The 22,441-nt window shown below is 45.6% G+C and overlaps 1 protein-coding gene and 2 long non-coding RNA genes across 3 annotated transcripts; all 3 read left to right on the forward strand.

The window, feature by feature from the left end:
• The first annotated feature begins 3,048 nt into the window (after positions 1-3,048).
• On the forward strand, positions 3,049-3,874 carry LOC136481830 (uncharacterized). Its single transcript, XR_010764864.1, has 3 exons — positions 3,049-3,097; positions 3,334-3,691; positions 3,783-3,874. It is a non-coding gene; the product is annotated as an uncharacterized lncRNA (long non-coding RNA).
• A 908-nt stretch (positions 3,875-4,782) lies between these two features.
• LOC136481831 (uncharacterized) lies at positions 4,783-6,955 on the forward strand. The gene is made up of 4 exons (XR_010764865.1): positions 4,783-5,289; positions 5,414-5,498; positions 5,954-6,210; positions 6,600-6,955. It is a non-coding gene; the product is annotated as an uncharacterized lncRNA (long non-coding RNA).
• Positions 6,956-9,218: 2,263 nt separating this feature from the next.
• LOC136483678 (disease resistance protein RPM1-like) lies at positions 9,219-12,251 on the forward strand. Its single transcript, XM_066480809.1, has 3 exons — positions 9,219-9,432; positions 9,548-9,596; positions 10,454-12,251. Exons 1-3 carry the CDS (start codon positions 9,245-9,247, stop codon positions 11,360-11,362), a joined length of 1,146 nt encoding a protein of 381 aa, XP_066336906.1. The 5' UTR covers positions 9,219-9,244; the 3' UTR covers positions 11,363-12,251.
• Positions 12,252-22,441: the final 10,190 nt, after the last annotated feature.

Consider the following 22,441-nt stretch of genomic DNA (forward strand, 5'->3'; position numbering starts at 1 on the left):
CTTCTCATCTTCATCTTCATTACTTGAGTCATCTTTCTTGCCCTTGTTCTTGTTCTTGAACTTGTCTTTCTTGGGCTTGGGGCATTGATGTGCTAGATGACCAAGTTCACCACAATTGAAGCAATCCATTTCAAAGATTGGCTTTCTTATAGAGCTTGTGAAGAACTTCTTCTTCTTGCCGTCGAACTTGATGCCACTTTTGTTTAGCTTCTTTAGCATCTTGGCGGCTTTCTTCACCATGAGAGCAAGGTTTTCATCTTCATCTCCTTCATCACTTGAGCTCTCATACTCAAGTCTTGCTTTGCCCTTGTCTTGGCTAGCTTTGAATGCTAAGTCCTTCTCTTTCTTCTTGGTAGAGGATGAGCCATCTTATGGCGTGATGTGCATGTACATCTCATAAGCATTGATCTTTCCCAAGATTTGTGTCGGTGTAGCGGTGGAAAGATCACCTTGGTGTAGCATGGTCACAATATGCCCATATTTGTCAATGGGGAGGACACTCAAGATCTTTCTTACAATGTCGGATGGTGACATTTGAGTAAGTCCAAGCCCATTGACTTCCTCTACAAGAACATTCAAACGTGAATACATCTCATTAGCACATTATTTGGGAAGCATCTCAAATGAATTTAGCTTTTTAATCACAAGATGATAACGTTCCTCACGCTCACTCTTGGTTCCCTCATGGAGCGCACAAACATCCGACCATAGTGCATGGGCGTCTTTGTGGTTCCTTACGCGGTTGAACACATCTTTGCAAAAGCCTCTAAAGATGGTGTTGCGAGCCTTTGCATTCTATTTTTCATAATTAACCTCATCGCCTTGTAGGTTAGTAGCATCCCGAGGTTTTGGAAAGCCTTGTGAGGCGGCTCTAAGAATACCAATGTCTAGAGCTTCTAAGTATGCCTCCATGCGGATTTTCCAATATGGAAAGTCATCTCCCTCAAAGATAGGAGGAGGTCCATCCCCGTGAGACATCTTGCTCTAAGCGGTTAAGCTTAAAAACATGAGCACGAGGCTCTGATACCAATTGAAAGGATCAAGATGCCCAAGAGGGGGTGAATTGGGCTAATTCTAAATTTTCTTGCAATAATCAAATCCTATGGTTAGCCCAATTAACCCCTTGTGCCTAGAAGAGTGTTTCTATTAATCTAACGCACAACGGACTTGCAACCTATGTTCCAAACTTACTCTAGCATGGCAATTCTATGAATGTAAAGACAAGTATTGAATTGCTCAAAGTAAATGCTCAAAGTAAATAGAGAGAGAGGAACGCGGCGATGTTTTGCTGAGGTATCGGAGAGTCGCCACTCCCCACTAGTCCTCGTTGGAGCACCCCCTTGATCCGTGCAAGGATCAAGTGCTCTCTACGGGTTGATTCTTCGACACTCCGTCATGGCGAATCACCCAAAACCGCTCACAACTTGAGTTGGGTCACCCACAAACTCCGCCGAGTGATCACCAAGCTCCCAATCACCACCAAGCCGTCTAGATGATGGCGATCACCAAGAGTAATAAGCACGAACTCTCACTTGACCACGTGAAGCCTAATGAGAACGGTGGATGCACACTTTGCTACTCTTGATTCACTAATGAGGCTACTCTCTTGGATTCACGAATCTCAATCACCTTACTAGGACCTTGCTCTTCTTGGCACTCACAAACGTATTTCTCAGCTGTTGAAATGAGCAAAAGTAACTCCACATACGAGTGGAGCTTCTATTTATAAGGCAGCCTGAAAAACGAACCGTTATGAGCTTCTGCGGGGTGACCGGACGCTCCGGTCATGTTGATCGGACGCTCCTGTCAGCTCAACCCGCATTCCAGTGATAAAGTGTTGACCGGACGCTGGCAGGGTCCGATCACCACTGACCGGACGCGTCCGGTCGCATTAAACCCTCATTGGAACCTTACTATACTCGACCGGACGCTGAACCCCCAGGGTCCGGTCAGTACTGACCGGACGCGTCCGGTCATAGATTCCCTTCTCTGGAACCTTACTGGAGTCGACCGGACGCTGGACATCAGCGTCCGATCATTTGACCTCTCCAGCGTCCGGTCGCACCGAACACAATTTCCCTGATCAAATGAACTGACCGGACCCTGCGGCCAGCGTCCGGTCAGCATTTGACCCTCCATTTATTTCCAACTCTCGATATATGTGAATGAAGTTTGCTCTAATGGATCTTAGGCATATTGAGGAGCTACCTAGTGCTAGTTTTAACAAGTGTGCACCATACCTAACTCACTAGAGTCACCTAGGTCAAGCTACCCGTCCATACCCCCCTTAATAGTACAACCAAAGGAAAAACAAAGTCCTAAACTACTCTAAGTGTCTCTCCAACTCCAATCGACACTTAGCACTAGTCATCCTTAACCTTGTCGTCCATCCTTTGAAAACCGAAACGATTTCCATCGTAGGGGCATGACAACCTTGATTGCCCAATTGATCTCCATTACCATGACCTAACTTAATTGCCTCTGCAAAACACACGTTAGTCATAGTAATCTTGTATTATCATTAATCACCGAAACCCAACTAGGAGCCTAGATGCTTTCAGTGACCATTCGCTGAAATGAAGCTAGAGCCCGGCCCCATCAGAATGAGCGAAATATACTATCCCTGGCGTGGTCTGCCATGTCAGCAGGGCAGGCTCAAGGGAAAAGGAAGACACGGCACCCTCGAAGGACCTTCTCTATCTTTGGTTTTTTCCTCTTTCTCTCATCTGTAATCCATGCTCCCCCTTAGTCTATAAAATGGAGGGCAGGACGCCCCATTAAAGGGAGGGGTCGATTCCACACACAACACATAGTCAAGCGGCAACTGAACTTTTGGCATCCTTTCAACCTATCCATTAGAGACTTGAAACATGTTTCTCTCTCGACCGTTTGTACCTACTACGAACCTTTTTCGGTATTAATAACACGAGCAGCAGAAAAGTGGACATAGAGACATTCTGTCCGAACCAATATAAATCTTGTGTCTTTTAGTACATCATCCGAGTCTAACGCGTAATAAATGTAAATTTATGTTTGTTCGAAACACCGACACATAGTTTATTATATAAGAAATAATTTTCTTCTTTCTCTTCTTTAGGCCTTGTTTAGATTGCAAGTTTTTTCACTCTCTCTCCATCACATCAAATCTTTGGACACATGCATGGAGTATTAAATGTAGATAAAAAAATAACTAATTACACAGTTTGATTGTAAATTACGAGACGAATCTTTTGAGCCTAGTTAGGCCATGATTGAACAATAATTGTCAAATACAAACGAAAATGCTACAGTGTCGAATACTGATTCTTAACCACAATCTTAACCAGGCCTTAGCCATGGAATCCATCCTAGTTTCTGGGTTGGAACTATCCGCAACGCTGCTCTCTTGAGGTTCGCCCAGGCTCCATTCAATCTCTGGGTCCGCCACTGCCCCCACGCGCGATCCTATGGGCTGTTGTCTACGTAGGCCTCGCCATATGATCTACGAGGAGGCCTCGCCGTCATCACCAGGGTGCTCCGCCTCGTGCACGACTAGCTGCTCGTCTGCTTCTCCTATGGCGGCGGGGGCGGCGCCGCTGGCGGCAGCACCACCCATGGCCTCGGCGGCGGCGAGATCCGGCCTCCGGTCGCTGGTGGTGCACGCCGCCATGTTGAGGCACCGCCATGTCATCCTCCATCCACGACGACGCCTGTGCGCACATCTCGCCGCCGTGGTTTGCGAGACGGGAGACCCGATCAGTTTCTGATTTGGGTTTTGGGCCCTTTGTTCTCCGCGTTCGCAGATGAGACGGCAAGTGGGAGAAGATCACCTACGCCGGGATCGTGACCTGCACCCTTCTGGCGGCGTACAACCTCTTCAAGGGCCACCCACACTTCGAGGAGACGCAGATTGATGATTAGGTTAGGACCTCCCGTATGTCTTTCCGTTTTGTTATAATATAATCTGCTATTGGCAAGTTATCAAGTCTGTAATGTTGATGCCTCATAAGTTCGTATGTGTGAAATAACACGACCAAGTTATCAAGCCTATAATTAACTAAAAGCACAAATTTTGTCATGATATTTTTTAGGGGCATTATGACTATGTCAAGCCTGTAATGTTGATTGGCGCAGGGGAACTATATATATATACTAATTTACGAGATTATGGAAACTCCCTCATAAGTGATTTACTATAGCATTATGGTAAGTATCATCTTGAATTATAGTAACCCATGTATCGTAAATGTGTATTGTCGTTATCCTAAATTGGTACAAACATTATCGTAAATCAAGGTGACCATAGAATAAGTTATTTTATGGCCAGCTGCAGAATAGTCTTGGCAACTACTAGCAAGAATTCAACAGCTTTTGGTTTCAGCTGATATTGAATAAGCTGAAAAGCGATATTCAGAAGTTAGTTCCGGATGAAAGATCTTGAAACAAAATCTAAACAATTTAAGGAATTGAAAGAGCAGTTTGTATTTTTTTTCTCCTTGCCATATTCTTTTAGGCATCTTCTTGATATTAGTATTAGTTAAAGTTTGTTTACAGGGTGCATTGTCTTGAATCATTTTTGTTTACTTGGTGCTGACAGTAAGTGCTCCATCTCTTATGGTTTGTAAATTCTTTTTCTGTATCTGCCTTTTGTGTACTTGCGTTTGGCTCCATAATCTTGGATGACACCTATGGGATTGTAGCTTACTTATATTAGGTGGAGAAGGTTCAGAACAGCACAACAAAATGAAGCCCATTATAATCTTGCACCTCTAGAAAGGATTAGTTGTGTTCACTAAATGGTTAACCAAAATGTTGATAGGTAGTGAGCTGGGCCTATGTTTTTTTATAGGGAATAGAAGTGTATTTTCTTCACCTACACTTTTTGGCACATGAATTGTTTTTTTACGAGGAGGGTGGCACATGTATTGGTGGCTGTTGTCTGCGTAGCAGCCGGAAGCAAGGAAGAAGCTGGGCAGCCGAATAGATGGACGCTGCTGCCTGCATAGCAGTGCTGTTGCAGTATTGAGGTATTTTGATTTCCCTTTTTTTTCTTGGGACCCTTTTTTGTTTGGCCGTATTTGCTGGTACCAGGCGTGAACTTCTTTACAGTGATGCAGAGGCTTCACCGGCAAATGTTTGCTAGAAGCTGTGTGCGGGCTTCTTGATGTTTCGTGTCGATGATGTTTTGGGGAGCAATTATTGATTTGGGCTATGTTTGATTTCTTACTAGCTTAATCTGATGCCTGCTGCATCCATTTTTTTTGCATAGACTGGGTAGCTTCTATGGAAGACAGGCTCGGTGCATGCAAGGTATTCGACACATTTGATCTACCTACACCTATGTTCACAGTTCTTTGAGACATTAGTCTGCTCTGTTCCTTTGGGTTTCTGCACATGTAATGCGTGCTTACACTTTTTTGCATGGTTGGTTCAGCACCTCAGCCAATGGTGAAGATGACTCGTTTCCTCCAGCTGTAACTAAGAGGCAGCACGAAGAAACCTTTCTTCCAATAGAGAAGGTAAATCTTGTGTTCAAATATGCAAAATAAAAGGACAATGCTGCTGAATAAGAGCAGTACACAATAGAGCACTATAGCTAGACAGTTTTGCTTCATATTTTGTACTCACATGATAGGTGCCTACGGTTTATGCTAATAGATCTCTTTTCTCGATTGACCTTTTGTACTCACATGATAGGTGCCAACGGTTTATGCTAATAGAGAAGGTACTGGAATGATATTTTGCAATGTAGTGTTTTATGCAACGATTTAGTACATAACTTTCTGATATGGAAGGAAAATGTTAGTACAGGATAGTAGATTCAGTAAGGAATTTCCTCTAGTTATTTCATTACTTGTTAATTTTGATCTTTTGTAAAAAGTTGTAGCGTCAACGACAAGCCTGATAGTGTGGTTTGTTTCATGGTACTACTGCCCTCAGGCTCATTTAAAGATCCATAAATCTTTTTGGCCAGGCAAATTAGTTTATGTTAAGAACATGCATTAGGAGTTGATTTGGAACCGTACAGGAAGTGTTGCTGGTGGGATAAGCCAACACTTGACGTATTAGGAGTTCCTATTGAGATTTTGCCAAAGATTATCAGTAATTCAGAGAAAATTGGTGTGGTCGCCAAAGAGTTCCCCTTTCCAGGTGTCCCCATCTTGGGGTGTCTTGGAGATCAGCATGCTGCTATGCTTGGGCAGCTGGGCAAATTATGCATTGGATTATAAGGTATGTGCAAATTGTGCAAATTATATAGTTTCTTCAATAAAATTGAATGTTCAATCTGGTGTGACAAATTATGCATGACAGCAGTAGACTGTCAGATTCAAGTAGTACAAAAATCTTTTTACGCTGTATGAAGTCCAAACTATGTTTTCATCCTTGATTGTCTTGTTCATTTGCAAATTGAACACAAGTATGGACTGTCAAGCAAAAATAATTCTAAAAAAAATCACATTATCCACGTTTGTCTGGTTAGCGATATGTGTTCTTAACTTCTTGTGTGATCTTACCTGGCACTGATCTTTCTCATTTATTTTCTTTGCAATTGTGAAAAACTAAAAACTGTTAAAGTTTGCATTGGATGACTGACGATAGCTTGTTACTTCCTACTGTAGGTTGATTTATTAGGCAGCCCTGTTATTAGACCAGCGGACAGAGACCACAGCCCTTGGAGCTGCATATGCTGCTGGGTTAGCTGCAGGAATCTGGACTAAAGAGCAGGTATTTGCAGGCTTGCATACGGAGAACACGACATTCTTCCGCCCGAAATTGGATGAGGCGCGCAGGAAGAAGAGAGCAGACTCGTGGTTCAAGGCGGTTTCAAGATCATTCGATTTGGCTGATATTGGTTATTGGCTTATCACCTGCCATTCTTCCAAGCATACGATGCCAAACATGTGGAAACAAATATTTTATTACCAAGTTTAGATCTTGTTGATTGGCAAACAAAAAAATAATATAAAATTTTATTTGAGGACGTTAAGATGCTCAAAAAAATAATATAAAATTTCAGCGTCTCTCGAAAATAGAAAACCGCTTTTGAAACCAGTAAGGATCAATTTTGTCCTGTTTTGACAGTTGGAGGGTGTCTGTTACCCGGTTTCATAGTTGAAGGTTGAAAATTGAACTACAATGCGAGTTAGAGGTTGAAAAGTGTACTTTACCCTAAATAATACGAATGAAACATCAACATATACACAAAATAATTTCACTGGCAGAAATACAAATTAAAGGAATGAACCGATAAGAACAACCAGTTGGTTTTTAAAAGGAAATATAATGAAGCCACTAAAGCTCAGGGGTTATTCCTGGAAGGAAGCGTTGGTAGGAGTGGTAGGACCGACCCGGTTCCACCCACAAGGCAAAGGCATCGAACATCATGGGCGGCTGCACACGCAGAGAACGAAAACGTGCCGATGGCGTCTGGCCCTGGCCCGTAGACTTTGCCAGGTCTTCCTAAACAATTCAGGATAGATTTTTAGCTTACGAAATGGGAGTTGGGTGCAAAAGACTTGTTGGCCCAGAAATTAAAAAGAAGTAGAGTGCGCGAGACTGTGTAGGTGCTGTCTTATATGCATCTCCAAGTCATGGTCTTCCCTTCCCATCGTCCGTCGTCCCACCCCCGCCTCACGAGTGAGCTCCGAGCGTGAGCGTGAGAGGCATCGTCGCTAGCTCTCACGGAAAATCTGCTGCGATCAACTGCAGGTGCGTAGTACGTGTACTTGCCTGCAGCTAACTCATGGAAATTCAGCATCGCATGCATGCCTTAATTTGTTTGTTGTTTTAATATATTGGTCACGGCTTCAACGGGTCGTCGTGTCTGCAGACTCTGCTCTAGCACCGTTGGTTCACTCCCTAGTCCTCTAATGCAAAGTCTGCAACTCTGATTTCAAGATCACTGTCCTTTCGAGTGACCTTTGATTGCAAACGGTAGCTGTCGTGCAATTAGGTCGACTTAATTAACACCAGACCAGAGGTTCAGGTTCTGACTCTTGAGTTCATCCTACCTTTCTGTTATTACTTGATTCGGTAGTGTCTCGGATAAATCCTAAACTTCGCCTGGTGGATTTGGGTACTTACGATGGTCCGCGGATCAGACGTGGTAGTAGTCCCATCTTTCCTGACCTTAGAGCCGGCATGAGAAGTAGACTTGTACAAGGTATGGTTATTAGCCGACAGCCACTGAACGAATGGCTAGCTATGGTTGTGCTAATAAAGTTTTATCGTCTTCGATCAATTGATCATGTCCACCGGTTGTTGAAAGAACGGAGATAAAAGAAGGGAGAATTCCTTATTTGACATCAGACAAATGACCCGTTCCTTTTTTGGCCCTCAAAAAATTTTCGTTCCCTATTTGACACCGAGTTCAACTTTCATTCCTTATACGACACTCCGTTAGATTTTCCATCCAGGAACCGTTAACTGCCCTGTGAAAAGACGATTTTGCCCATATGGTGTTGGAGATGACAGTTAGAAAACCTAAAGTTTTTTTTTTGAAAAAAAAGAAACAGAGGCTCTTGTTGTAGGGAGCCTCTGTTTCTTTTTTTTTCAAAAAAAAAAACTTTAGGTTTTCTAATTGTCATCTCAACACCATATGGGCAAAATCGTCTTTTCACAGGGCAGTTAACGGTTCCCGGATGGAAAATCTAACGGAGTGTCGTATAAGGAATGAAAGTTGAACTCGGTGTCAAATAGGGAACAAAAAATTTTTGAGGGCCAAAAAAGGAACGAGTCATTTGTCTGATGTCAAATAAGGAATTCTCTCATAAAAGAAGGATGTACTTAGGCACTGTTTGAAGACAAAGTTTTTTTTCTCCTTATACCTAGAATGTGTTTTTTTTACTGCACCATGGGTTTACACGCATCTAGCAATGATACATGCTTTGAAAACTATATGTTTGAAATAGTTTATCTTAACCTGAGCTTTTCTAACTTTGACCAGGTAACAAGACATATTTTTATTAAGGATTTAATGTAACTAATTTGATGATGTAGTTAATGACGTGTTTTTTATTTTGTTGGTCCAAGTTATATAAGTTTACCTTAGAAAAAACCTAAATAAAGTAACTCTAATTTAAAGGGGGGAGTTCTAAATTAAATTAGTTTTTTTTGTCTTGAGACTTCTAAATCTAAATTAAATTAGTTAAATACCAATCGGTAGTGTAGTGTGGGAGTGCAGTGCGCGCACCGACGCACGTCAGGCGGTCAGCTGTGTGCTCTGGCCTGTGGCAGCCTCTTGTGCTCTTTGCTGGCCCACAAGATGAGCATCCTTCCAGTCCATTCCTCCCCCACCCCTTGCCGTCCTCCTGCGTCATCCAGTTCCAGTCATCCGGTCCCTGCACTGCGCCTGGTCGACGAAATGCGCCGCCGAGATCAATGGGCTACGGCTGCGCACCGGCACGGCCAAGCGCGGGAGCGGCGCGTGCGTCGAAGGGAAATGGATACATGGTAGCGGAGAGCCGGAGATGCATGCATTTCTCATGCCTAACCGCGTCTTACTCTTCTTACGTCTGCACTTTTCGCTGCCTGCTCACCTCCTCCGTCCTCTTGTGTAATGCCGCAGGTTCGCCGGATTCATCCCCTCGTTCCGCTCTGGGCTAAGGTTCCAGCAGGTGCGCATTGGCTTGACAAACGAGCCAACACTATCCCTATTTTTTGTGGATGCAAATGAGATAATTTTGATGGACAATAGGGACCATGTTCTCAGCAATCCTATTAGGCTAGTTTTATGCTCTCTGTCAGACACGTTGAGTTCATTTTCCTGATCGCATATCAACTGAGTCTTGGCACTAGGCAGGGAGCAACTTCAGGAGACGTCGCCCTGAATCTGAAACTAGCACGGACATCAATTGATGGTCCTTCCATGGTTGCCCGGATCTTTTTATCTTTCAGAAAATTTGCAAGCAAATAAACATATATGTTACAATTGCGGATGTCTAGAAAATGGGGTAGCAACTGGATCTTCTGTCCAAGTGTCCCGCGTCCTGCCAGTGGCTCTTAATATGGTTTTGTGTTGTTATAATCCGTTGGTTGCGCAATGTTTCATTTATACTATACGCTGACAATTGCTACATGTCTTTTTATAAATAGATTATTATGTCTAAAAGAGTAAGTACATATTAGATTCCACTGTTTTAATTACCTCTTCAGGAAAATGAGCGAAACATCTCTCTTCTATGCCAAATTATATTTGATGAGGTCCATTTAGCCATTTGGGAATTGCATATGGTACTGATACATGTTACCTGCATGTGCAATACATTATACTTTAAAGTTTCCTGTCATATATGCTTTAAGTTTTGCCGACACAAAACCCCATCTGCTGAAAAATAATGAGGCAGAGTAGAATCAACAAGAACAGGGGGAGTTGTTTTTTTTCTAACCTATGAGTGACTGCATGAGTTCGGCTGGTATCTTTCAATTTAAATTTGCTTTACCTACAATATGACCTGCTGTCTTTGTTGTTCAGCACAAACTTATGGCAGAAGCAGTGCTCCTTGCTGTCACTAAGATTGGTTCCGTTCTTGGAGATGAAACTGCCAAGGTCATTATAAATAAGCTGTCTGAAAAAGTTCAAGCTCTGAAGGAACTCCCACGGAAAGTGGATCAAATAAGGATGAAACTGACAGTCATGAGCAAAGTTATACAGCAGATTGGCACAGTCTACCTTACAGATGAGCTTGTCAAGACTTGGATTGGGGAGGTCCGGAAGGTGGCTTACCGTGTTGAGGATGTAGTAGACAAATACTCATACCATCTTCTTCAACTAGAGGAAGAAGGGTTCCTGAAGAAGTTTTTTGTCAAGGGTACCCACTATGTCATTGTTTTCAGTGAAATTGCTGATGAGGTAGCTGAGATAGAAGGGGAGATTCAGCAAGTTATTCAGATGAAGGATCAGTGGTTGCAGCTATCCCAGCTTGTCCCTCACCATGAGCAACTCGCTGACATCGAAAGACAGCGTTCTCAAGACAGTTTCCCAGAATTTGTCAAAGATGAAGATCTAGTAGGAATTGAAGAAAATAGAAAATTGCTGACCGGATGGATTTACTCAGAAGAGCAGGCTAGCACGGTGATAACAGTTTCTGGTATGGGTGGGCTGGGAAAATCTACACTGGTTACAAATATTTATGAACGTGAAAAAGTCAACTTCCCGGTACATGCTAGGATCGTTGTGTCACAGATCTACACAGTCGAGTCTCTGTTGAGAAAGCTACTCTGGAAGATTGGGCATATGGAACCTCCAGTGCCCCGTTCGCGTGCCCTTAAATCTGGCTTGATCCGTTTATTTTTTCATCCGGAACAGTGTTTTTCTCTCACAAATTCCTCCAGCATTCTTCTAAACCATCCAGATTCCTCCAGAATTCAGACAAGCGAATGACAAAATGGGCGTACATGGCTTTACGAACACAAGGTTGACAAGTACCCTTGTGTGTTCGTTTTGTGATGAGTGATTGTCAATGTGATCCACGAAGTGGGTTGAGTGGTGACTAACCTTACCATGGCGAAAGCTATGTGTGCGACATGTCTTTTGGCTTGTGTTGTGCAGGTGTGGAGCTCGGATGCGGTGGTCGACGGCGAGGTGAAGGTCAAGGAGGACATGCCGTGCCGACAGACCGGGAGCGGTGAAGGACGGACGTGAGGCTTGGACCGAGGGACCTAGAGGCCGGGTGACTAGCCGCGGTGACTGACACTTGGGACATCGACAAGTGCAAGAAGACATGGAGTAACGGTGTTGACCGGGTCAAGACGGCGGACGCGTGAGTCGAGCGAGGCTTAGGAGGACTTGGTGGGCCGGCCGGTCGAGGACGGCGGTGACACGCGTCGGATGGCGGGGAACGCGTATGGAGTACGCTACCCGCGGACGGTTTACGGGTTTGGGCCTCAAAACCCGGGCGGAGGTTCCGAGGAGGGACGGACGGCACGTGGCGGCATCGGGGAGTTCGCGTCGAGGCCAAGCTACCGGTGAGAAGGCGCGGTGGCCATCGGATCAAGATTACACTGGGTTGGACAACAACGCCCTTGGGCTTAGCGGTTCAACTCATTTGTATCCAGGAGCAAAACTGGGAATGTGTAATAGCCCTGTTAAATAGGATGAGGGAGTCCCCATCTCCCTCACCTCCTCTAGTTTTCATTTTCTCCTTTAGGGTTTCTTCCTCTAGTTTGCTTCCATGTATGAGAGAGGTCCACAACTCAAATTGTGACTTGGTTTTGAAGGAATCGGTGGCCGTAACCACCGTATGCCCTCCGGGATTCATGATTTAGTTATGTTCTTGATGTGATTTTGGTGTTCTTCACGAGCTCCTTTTGTCCCTTCTTGTTTTCCCTCTCGTTTCTTCGTTTTGGGATGGTTTTGGTTCGTTCTTGTTGCCTTGGATCGATCAATGACATGAGTAGAAGCTTTCCACCGAAGGAAATCCACTAATTCCTCACGAGATCGCAGATCCGGGCAATTTTAGTTCTTGACCTATTTTTGGGGGGATTCTTCAATTCCTTCGATTCACGGAGCTAGAGTTTGTCTCGGGCCATGATCCTTTAGAGGTTGCCTTTCTACTCGCTTGTGAACCATTGTGCAAAGTTTCAAGTCATTTGGAGTTGATTTGATCAAGTTATGGCTTGATTTGATTTTTCCCAAGAAACTGCTCGCTCATACCGGACGCGTCCGATATGATCTAGGACGTGTCCGATATTTCTCACTTTAGAGTTTTGAGCTGAAATTTGGTGGAGATCTTCCCTTGGTGTCTAAAGAGCTATGGTTAAAATTTTATGATTTTTGGACACCGTTTGATGGGGTTTTGGATTTTTCTCTTTTGGTCAGCTTGCTGCTGAAAATACCTGACGTGTCCGAGATCATACCGGACGTGTCCGAAAATACCGGACGTGTCCGACATAATACCGGACGTGTTCGATATTTGCAGGGGCAGTGCTGTTCTTTGCTCGTTTGGGCTCCGATCTGTGTTCCGTTTGCTTTGTGGTGACCCGCTGTGTTCTAAGGGAGCATCCACCCTTCTCTAGGGTTGTGGTCATCAAGTCTATCGTGTATGCTTTTTGGGGATTGATATTGGGACAGTGGTTGAAGATTTCGAAAGAAATTTGAGGCTCCCATTCACCCACCTCCTTTGGTCGCCGTTTCCGGTCCTTCAATTGGTATCAGAGCCGGTTAAGGACCATTCCACCTTAATCGGTCCGTGATCCACGAAGGCGACATGGAGCGTGGTTCCGGCAAACCACCGCACTTTGATGGGTCCAACTATCCTTATTAGAAGATCCGCATGTCTGCGCATCTCCAGGGGATTGATTGGCTCGTCTGGGAAATTTGCGAGGATGCTACTTACGTTGTGCTCCCTGTTGCGGCCCGTACCACCCAGGATCACAAGGATCGGCACAATGCAAATAGCAAAGCTCGCAGTGTGCTTTTCTCGAGTCTTTCGCTTTCTGAGTTCGAGCGTGTCTCCGATTGTACTACAGCTCAAGAGATCTGGGTGAGGCTTCAGAGCTATCACGAGGGGACCGCATAGGTCAAGACCAGACTCTACGAGACGTACAAGCGCGAGTACGAGAACTTCTCTTAGTTTGATGGCGAGTCCATCGATGCCATGTTTTCCCGCTTTCAGACTATCGTCAACAAAATGAAAGCGAACAAGGCCAACCTACCTTATAGTGATCATGAGAGGGCGCTCAAGCTTCTCTATGCCCTTGATCGAAAGGTATGGGATGTGAAGGTGTCGGCGATCATCGAGTCGGCCAACTACGACACCCTCACCGTCGACGAGCTTTTCAGCAAGCTCAAGTCCATAGAGATCGACTACCAAACCCAAGCCAAGCTCAAGAATCCTTCTGCACCAACCATGGCTTTGGTCTCAGGTAGTGGTTCAAGTTCATTGACTAACCCTTCACAAGCTTCTTTCTCTTTGTCGTGCTTGATGTCAGTCACAGAGGAGCAGTTGGAGTCTCTTGGGGATGATGAGTTGGCACTCGTCATCAGTCGGTTCTCTCGGTTTCACAACAACCGTTTGAACCGCCGACACAGTGGTGGCCCGAAGGAGGGATGCTATGGATGTGGAGATCCAGACCACTTTGACGCGCACTGCCCCAAGAAGAAGCCCTTCACCAACAAGTACGACTCCGGCAAGCGCAAGGATAAGCGCGACTACACCTCCGGCAAGCACAAGGCCAAGGGCGGCTTCGACAAGGAGGCGATCAAGAAGGCGTACCGCAGGAAGGCCAAAGCTCAAGAACGCGCCTTCCTCGCCTCCCTCAGGGACCTCGACGACGACTCCGACGATGATCACTCTTCTTCTCCCTCGACCGACGATGAGTCCGAGAAGAAGCGTGATGACAAGCTCAACGGTCTCTGCTTTGTCGCCGGTGCAAACCATGGTGGGTTTTGCACTATGGCGGTTGACGGTGGAGCAAAGCTCAAAAAGGACGTCGACGTCAACGACGACGAAAATGAGGTACCGCCCACACTTGACTCACTTATGCTTGAGCTTGATACTATGAATGATACATTGATAAGTCAAGATAAGTTGCTTAAGCGTGCTGCCCACGAGAGAAAAGAGTTTAAGGACCAGCTAGAGGTTGCTTTGAAGGAGTTGGAGCTTGCCAAGAGTGGTGTAGTGGTGTCAGAGGAGGAAGAGTGCGATGAGTGCGCTATACACATGTCTAACCTCTCTGACTTGCAATCCAAGTATGCTGTTTTGCTTGATGAATGTGATGAGCTGAAGTCTCGTTCTAGGTTGCTCGGTGCATGCAAGTCCTGCTCAGGCTTGCAATCTAAGTTGGCAGAGAAGGTTGCCAAACTTGCTGAGTTTGAGAAGGCCAACTCAGATAGCACCACCACTACATGTGTTCGATGTGAAGCTTTGGTGTTGGAGCTTGAGTCCTGCAGGCACGACAAGATGGGAACCGAGGAAGAAAACACACAACTTCGGTCCATCTTGAGCTGGGTGTCGTGTAGTGAGCCCCAGTTGGGCATGATGGTGAGCCAGTTCAGGCGGGGAACTAACTCATCGGGAGTAGGCTTTGCTATAGGTAGGAAAGGTGAGCATGTCTATGGTAAGGTTGGTGAACATAGTGGTTTGAACCCAAGTGAGAAACCCACCAACACTCCCAAATTGATCAAGATCCCTCCACCAGAGCCTACCAAGCCTATGATCAAAGATGGTGTGTTTGAAGAACCACCAAAAGCTCCACCATCCAAGCAAGTTTGGGTTCCCAAACCGAACCACTTTCGGAACTCACTCGATACTCTACCCAACATCTCTAGTGCACCCCTTCCTAAAGCCAAAAAGCCTCAGAGAGTGAACCACATCCACAAGAGAGTGAGTCAACCACCACCTAAGAGAGAGGTGAGGTACCACTGTGACTATTGCCATAGAGATGGTCATTTGGCTGAGTTTTGCTTTAGGAGGAAGAGAGATGAGCGGCGCGAGTACGAGTTGAACAACCAGAACATGTACCGTCCTCCCCATGGCGTACATGTACTGCCTGTTCAGAGGCACAGTGTTAGGCCTAGAGGTGCAATGCCTCAAGGTGCTAGGCCTCAGGTGGCGAGACCACATGGTGGTCGTGCCCGGCATGGCCCAAGTCATGATCTATATGACTCTGGACCTCGCGACGGTGGCTTTCAGTCCCACACTTCTAGCGGACCACGTTTTCCCCACGTGGTGATCGCTTCTCTCTAATGGGACATGGCATGTATGGTGTTTTTCCTAACACTTTTCCAGGGCAAATGACTCAACACTGGTATTCTCCTCATTTCACTAACCCCAGTGTTGTGCCATTTGCTCACCCCCTGTCTTTCTATTGATGCAGAGCGAAGGCCTGGAGAACACGTGGCTTGTTGATTCCAGCTGTTCGCGCCACATGACCAGAAGTTCCAAATGGTTCTCCAGCCTCGACCCCATGCAATACAAGGAGTACATCACATTTGGGGACAATAGCAAAGGTAAGGTGCTGTCTCGTGGGACCATTCGGGTCAATGAGTCTTTTATCTTGAAGGACGTTGCTTTGGTTTCAAGCCTGCATTTCAATTTGCTCTCTATTTCACAACTCCTTCAAGATGGGTTTGAGGTGCGCTTTAAGACTGGACTTTCTCGTGTGCTCGATTCTCAGGGACATCTAGTTTGTCAGATCGTTCCTTTCGGTCGAGTTTTCAGAGCTGATTTCTCTCAGTCTTTCGGTTCTTCTCGCTGTTTGGTTGCCGGATCTTCTTCTAATTTGTGGAAGTGGCATAGGAGACTTGGTCACTTGAGCTTCGATCTCCTAGTGAGGTTGAGTTCTCTTGACATGATCCGAGGATTGCCCAAACTCAAGTTTGAGAAGGATTTGGTATGCCATCCCTGTCGCCACGGAAAGATGGTGGCTGCTTCCCATCCTCTAGTGACTCAGGTCATGACCACGAGACCCGGTGAGCTACTCCATATGGACACTATTGGTCTGGCTCGGGTTCGGTTAGAGGGAGGGAAGTGGTACGTTCTTGTGATCGTGGATGATTTTTCTCGCTATTCTTGGGTGTTTTTCATGGAGGGCAAGGACGAAGCGTTTTCTCATGCTCATGACTTGATCTTGAGGTTGCAAACTGAGTTACCAAAGAATGCCATACGAGCTATCCGCAGTGACAATGGCACTGAGTTCAAAAACTCTCAGTTTGACACCTTCTATGCTTCCTTGGGTCTTAAACATCAGTTTTCTTCGCCCTATGTCCCTCAGCAGAATGGTGTTGTTGAGCGCAAAAATCAGACTTTGGTTGAAATGGCCAGGACGATGCTCGATGAGCATAGGACTCCTAGGCGTTACTGGGCCGAAGCCATCAACACCGCCTGCCATGTTTCAAACCGCATTTTTCTTCGTGCTTTCTTAAAGAAGACATCCTACGAGTTGCGGTTTGGGCGTCCACCCAAGGTGAGTCATTTTCGAGTCTTCGGTTGCAGGTGCTTCATTCTTAAGCAAGGTAATCTTGACAAGTTTGAATCTAGATCTTCGGACGGTATATTTCTCGGTTATGCTTCTCATTCACATGCGTACCGTGTGCTTAATCTTGAGACTAACCGTGTCATGGAGACTTGTGAAGTCACCTTCGACGAAACCATGCCCTCTTCTATTTCGGTCTTTGAACGTGCAGGTGATGAAGAGATGGGTGACAGCATTTTCGTTGAGAATGACGATGACGTCGATTGGGATGATCCCAAGCCATCTCAACCGGCTGCCCCGATCGAACCAGCTTCGACCACTTCGGCTCACGGCCCCGAGCCCTCCACCTCTACTTCATGGGGTCCGTGCGAGCCGCTTCCTCAATCAACTGAGGAGGCCCCAGCTGTGGATGAGGGGGAGGCGACTTCGTCTTTGGGTGCACCTCGACATATCCAGCGATGCCATCCTCCTCAGACCATGATCGGCGACATCGACGAAAGGGTAACGCATTCCAAGTCTTATCATATTTCCCATTTCGCTCATTCTGCTTTCGTAGCTTCTTTTGAGCCTCGAGATATTGGACACGCACTATCTAATGCCGATTGGGTTAATGCTATGCACGAGGAGTTAGAGAACTTTGAGCGGAACCAAGTGTGGGTTTTAGTTCCACCTCCACCAGAGTGCCACCCCATAGGTACAAAGTGGGTTTACAAGAACAAGCAGAGTGAGGATGGGGTGGTGGTGAGAAACAAGGCGAGATTAGTGGCTCAGGGTTTTTGCCAAAAAGAGGGAATAGACTATGAAGAAACCTTTGCTCCTGTTGCCCGTCTAGAAGCCATTAGGATTCTTTTAGCGTTTGCAGCTTCGAAAGGGTTCAAGCTGTATCAAATGGATGTGAAGAGTGCCTTCTTGAATGGGTACATAGAGGAAGAGGTTTATGTTAGGCAACCCCCTGGCTTTGAAAATCCAAAGTACCCCAACCATGTTTTTAAACTCCACAAAGCCTTGTATGGTTTGAAATAAGCCCCGAGAGCCTGGTATGAGCGTTTAAAAGCTTTCTTGCTTGATAAGGGTTTTAGGATGGGTTCCGTAGATAAGACTTTGTTCCTCCTCAAGCAAGGCACATATATCCTTTTGGTTCAGATATACGTGGATGATATAATCTTTGGTGGCTCTTCTCATGCTCTTGTTGCCAAGTTTTCAGATACTATGAGCAGGGAATTTGAGATGAGCATGATGGGTGAATTGACTTTCTTCCTCGGGCTGCAAATCAAGCAAACTCGTGAGGGGACGTTCGTGCACCAAGGCAAGTACACCAAGGATGTGCTCAAGAAATTTGATATGGGTGAGGCCAAGCCTCTTTCGACGCCCATGTCAACCACGATGGCCCTGGATGAGGACAAGGAGGGAGAAGCCGTGGACCAGAAGGAATACCGAAGCATGATCGGGTCCCTGCTGTACCTAACAGCGACGAGACCAGACATCCAGTTCGCAGTCTGCTTGTGCGCGCGCTTTTAGTCTTCTCCACGCACGTCTCATCGTCAAGCCATCAAGCGGATCCTCAGGTACCTTTGTTTCACACCTGAGTTTGGTCTTTGGTTTTTAGCCTCCTCCTCTCTTTCTCTTTGCGGGTATTCTAATGCGGATTATGCTGGTTGTCGTGTTGAGAGGAAGTCCACTTCGGGGACTTGTCAGTTTCTTGGATCTTCTCTTGTGTCTTGGTCTTCTCGCAAGCAGTCTAGCGTCGCCCAATCCACCACAGAAGCTGAGTATGTTGCTGCTGCTGCTTGTTGTTCCCAGTTGCTTTAGATGATAGCTACTCTGAGAGACTTTGGGTTAGAGTTTAGGCGAGTGCCTTTGTTTTGTGACAGCACCAGTGCCATAAGTGTAGCCAAAAACCTAGTCCTTCACTCAAAGACAAAGCACATAGAAGTTCGCTTTCACTTCTTGCGTGACCACTATGAGAAAGGTGATATCGATCTGCACCACATTGATACCCAAAACCAGCTCGCAGATATCTTCACCAAACCACTTGACCAAGCCCAGTTTGCTCGCTTGCGAGGGGAGCTTGGAGTTTGTTTCCCTTTTTAGAGGAGGGGAACTTTGGTTGTTGTATTCTAGTTTTGCTTTTCTTTATAGTTTAGCCTTTGTTTTTGTTTTTATATCATTCTTGCATATCATATCATCATGTATCATATTGCATCCTGAGCTTCATCCTTATAGTAGCTAGATTGACACTATGCTCTTGTTGGGGATGTTATGAATACACAATGATGTGCTTTTGGCTTAGGCTCCTTTTGATCAATTGATGCATATTATGAGCCAAGCTTGTTTTCCAAACTATGAACTTGATTAAAACTTGTTGAAACATGAAATGTGTTCACCACTACTTGTGGCACTAGCATGTGTAGAATGTGTCAAGATCTTTTTCTTGCTTCATGTATATGCTTAGTTGCTACGGCTTATACTTTGAGTTACACACTTGCTTGAGAAACTAGAATTTGTGCTAAAACTTGAAAATCAAACTCTGTGATTTGAAAAGATCGGGATGGGTCTGTACTATCCTATGTCAGAGTATCGAGACAGCTCCAAATTGCACTTATTGGTGAACTTGAGCTCTGTAATGGATACCGAGATCATTGTCTTAAGCTTCTGATTGCCTTTGGCATAGGCTTGACATGGTCGCTAAGTCAGGTTTTGATGGCACAGATAACCTCCCGCACACACTTGTCTAACAAACTTTGGTAATACGCTACATAACTCCGATAAATTTCAATTGGTGTCTAAAATTTGATCAAACCACAAGTTTGTCTCATGACATGATGTGTGAACTTTGTTTGGGGTAGTTCACTTTGCATACATGTGTAGCACAAGGTCGATCTCCTGTCTATTTTTGCTATGTGCTCCTTTGGTGGTGAACCCTCTTTTAAAATTGCTCAAACTTGATCAAACTTGCTTAAATGCCATATTTCGTTTCATTTGGTCACCTTGAGCATTTTGCTAGCACTTGTATGTGTTGCTATATATACATGACAGCATCCACTAGAGCATTCTTTCAATCTACTTGCTATAATCTTGAAGCTTCTGCATTCGCGCATTTCTGCATTCCTAGCTTGTTTTGAGGGGGAGTTGCAATTCTTGGGCTCTAGCTTGATAAGTGCATATGTCAACAAGGGGGAGAAGTTTCCACACTCACAATGTCACCTAAAGTTAAGAGATATGCATTCATTTGAGAGAGATTCACCTAAAGTTGAGAGATATGCATTCATTTGAGAGAGATTGCACTTGTTCAGGGTGAGTTGCATTTGAGGTGTTTTGCTAGATGTGTTGAGCCTTTGCCTCTTCTGGAGGGTCTAGCAGTTTTGCATTTGAGGTGTTTTGCTAGATGTGTTGAGCCTTTGCCTCTTCTGGAGGGTCTAGCAGTTTTCGGCTTTTCGAGCTTTGCTAGTGGCGTTGAGCCCGTTGCCTCTTCTTGAGGGCTAGTTTTGTTTTACTTGGTTGCGTCGAGCCGTTGCCCATGTCTTTGGGGACCAAGTTTTGCTCACTTTCAAATGACCCAGTTCTTGGCTTTTCTTTGGCTTTTGGTCATTTGGGTGAGTTCTTTCTTTTCTCTTCTTTTTCTTTTTCTTTTGCTCAAGCTGTTCGTGTATTAGTGTTGACAATGCACTCATCAAGGGGGAGATTGCGAACACAAGGTTGACAAGTACCCTTGTGTGTTCGTTTTATGATGAGTGATTGTCAATGTGATCCACGAAGTGGGTTGAGTGGTGACTAACCTTACCATGGCGAAAGCTATGTGTGCGACATGTCTTTTGGCTTGTGTTGTGCAGGTGTGGAGCTTGGATGCGGTGGTCGACGGCGAGGTGAAGGTCAAGGAGGACATGCCGTGCCGACAGACCGGGAGCAGTGAAGGACGGACGTGAGGCTTGGACCGAGGGACCCAGAGGCTGGATGACTAGCCGCGGTGGCTGACACTTGGGACATCGATAAGTGCAAGAAGACATGGAGTGACGGTGTTGATCGGGTCAAGACGGCGGACGCGTGAGTCGAGCGAGGCTCAGGAGGACTTGGCGGGCCGACCGGTCGAGGACGGCGGTGACACGCGTCGGATGGCGGGGAACGCGTATGGAGTACGCTACCCGCGGACGGTTTATGGGTTTGGGCCTCAAAACCCGGGCGGAGGTTCCGAGGAGGGACGGACGGCACGTGGCGGCATCAGGGAGTTCACGTCGAGGCGAAGCTACCGGTGAGAAGGCGCGGTGGCCGTCGAATCAAGATTACACTAGGTTCGACAACAACGCCCTTGGGCTTAGCGGTTCAACTCATTTGTATCCAGGGGCAAAACTGGGAATGTGTAATAGCCCTGTTAAATAGGATGAGGGAGTCCCCATCTCCCTCACCTCCTTTAGTTTTCATTTTCTCCTTTAGGGTTTCTTCCTCTAGTTTGCTTCCATGTATGAGAGAGGTCCACAACTCAAATTGTGACTTGGTTTTGAAGGAATCGATGGCCGTAACCACCGTATGCCCTCCGGGATTCATGATTTAGTTGTGTTCTTGATGTGATTTTGGTGTTCTTCATGAGCTCCTTTTGTCCCTTTTTGTTTCCCCTCTTGTTTCTTCGTTTTGTGATGGTTTTGGTTCGTTCTTGTTGCCTTGGATCGATCAATGACATGAGTAGAAGCTTTCCACCGAAGAAAATCCACTAATTCCTCACGAGATCGCAGATCCGGACAATTTTAGTTCTTGACCTATTTTTGGGGGGATTCTTCAATTCCTTCGATTCACGGAGCTAGAGTTTGTCTCGGGCCATGATCCTTTAGAGGTTGCCTTTCTACTCGCTTGTGAACCCTTGTGCAAAGTTTTAAGTCATTTGGAGTTGATTTGATCAAGTTATGGCTTGATTTGATTTTTCCCGAGAAACTGCTCGCTCATACCGGACGCGTCCGATATGATCTAGGACGTGTCCGATATTTCTCACTTTGGAGTTTTGAGCTGAAATTTGGTGGAGATCTTCCCTTGGTGTCTAAAGAGCTATGGTTAAAATTTTATGATTTTTGGACACCGTTTGACGGGGTTTGGATTTTTCTCTTTTGGTCAGCTTGCTGCTGAAAATACCTGACGTGTCCGAGATCATACCGGACGTGTCCGACATAATACCGGACGTGTCCGATATTTGCAGGGGCAGTGCTGTTCTTTGCTCGTTTGGGCTCCGATCTGTGTTCCGTTTGCTTTGTGGTGACCCGCTGTGTTCTAAGGGAGCATCCACCCTTCTCTAGGGTTGTGGTCATCAAGTCTATCGTGTATGCTTTTTGGGGATTGATATTGGGACAGTGGTTGAAGATTTCGAAAGAAATTTGAGGCTCCCATTCACCCCCCCTCTGGTCGCCGTTTCCGGTCCTTCAGGCTTAGGAAGCAATAAAGAGAAAACTCCAAAATATTGAGTTCTTGTTATAAAAATAATGAACTAAGGCTGTGTTTAGTTGGAGGAAAAGTTGGAATTTGACTACTGTAGCACTTTTGTTTTTATTTGGCAAATAGTGTTCAA

This window comes from Miscanthus floridulus, chromosome 9 (genome assembly GCF_019320115.1).
Source record: "Miscanthus floridulus cultivar M001 chromosome 9, ASM1932011v1, whole genome shotgun sequence".
Lineage (NCBI taxonomy): Eukaryota > Viridiplantae > Streptophyta > Magnoliopsida > Poales > Poaceae > Miscanthus > Miscanthus floridulus.

Coding starts and splice junctions, on each gene's coding strand:
- LOC136483678 (XM_066480809.1), top strand. CDS start 9,245: ATGAGCATCCTTCCAGTCCATTCCTCCCCCACCCCTTGCCGTCCTCCT. Junction 9,433..9,547: donor CGAAGGGAAATGGATACATG/GTAGCGGAGAGC, acceptor GTAATGCCGCAG/GTTCGCCGGATTCATCCCCT. Junction 9,597..10,453: donor CTGGGCTAAGGTTCCAGCAG/GTGCGCATTGGC, acceptor TTTGTTGTTCAG/CACAAACTTATGGCAGAAGC.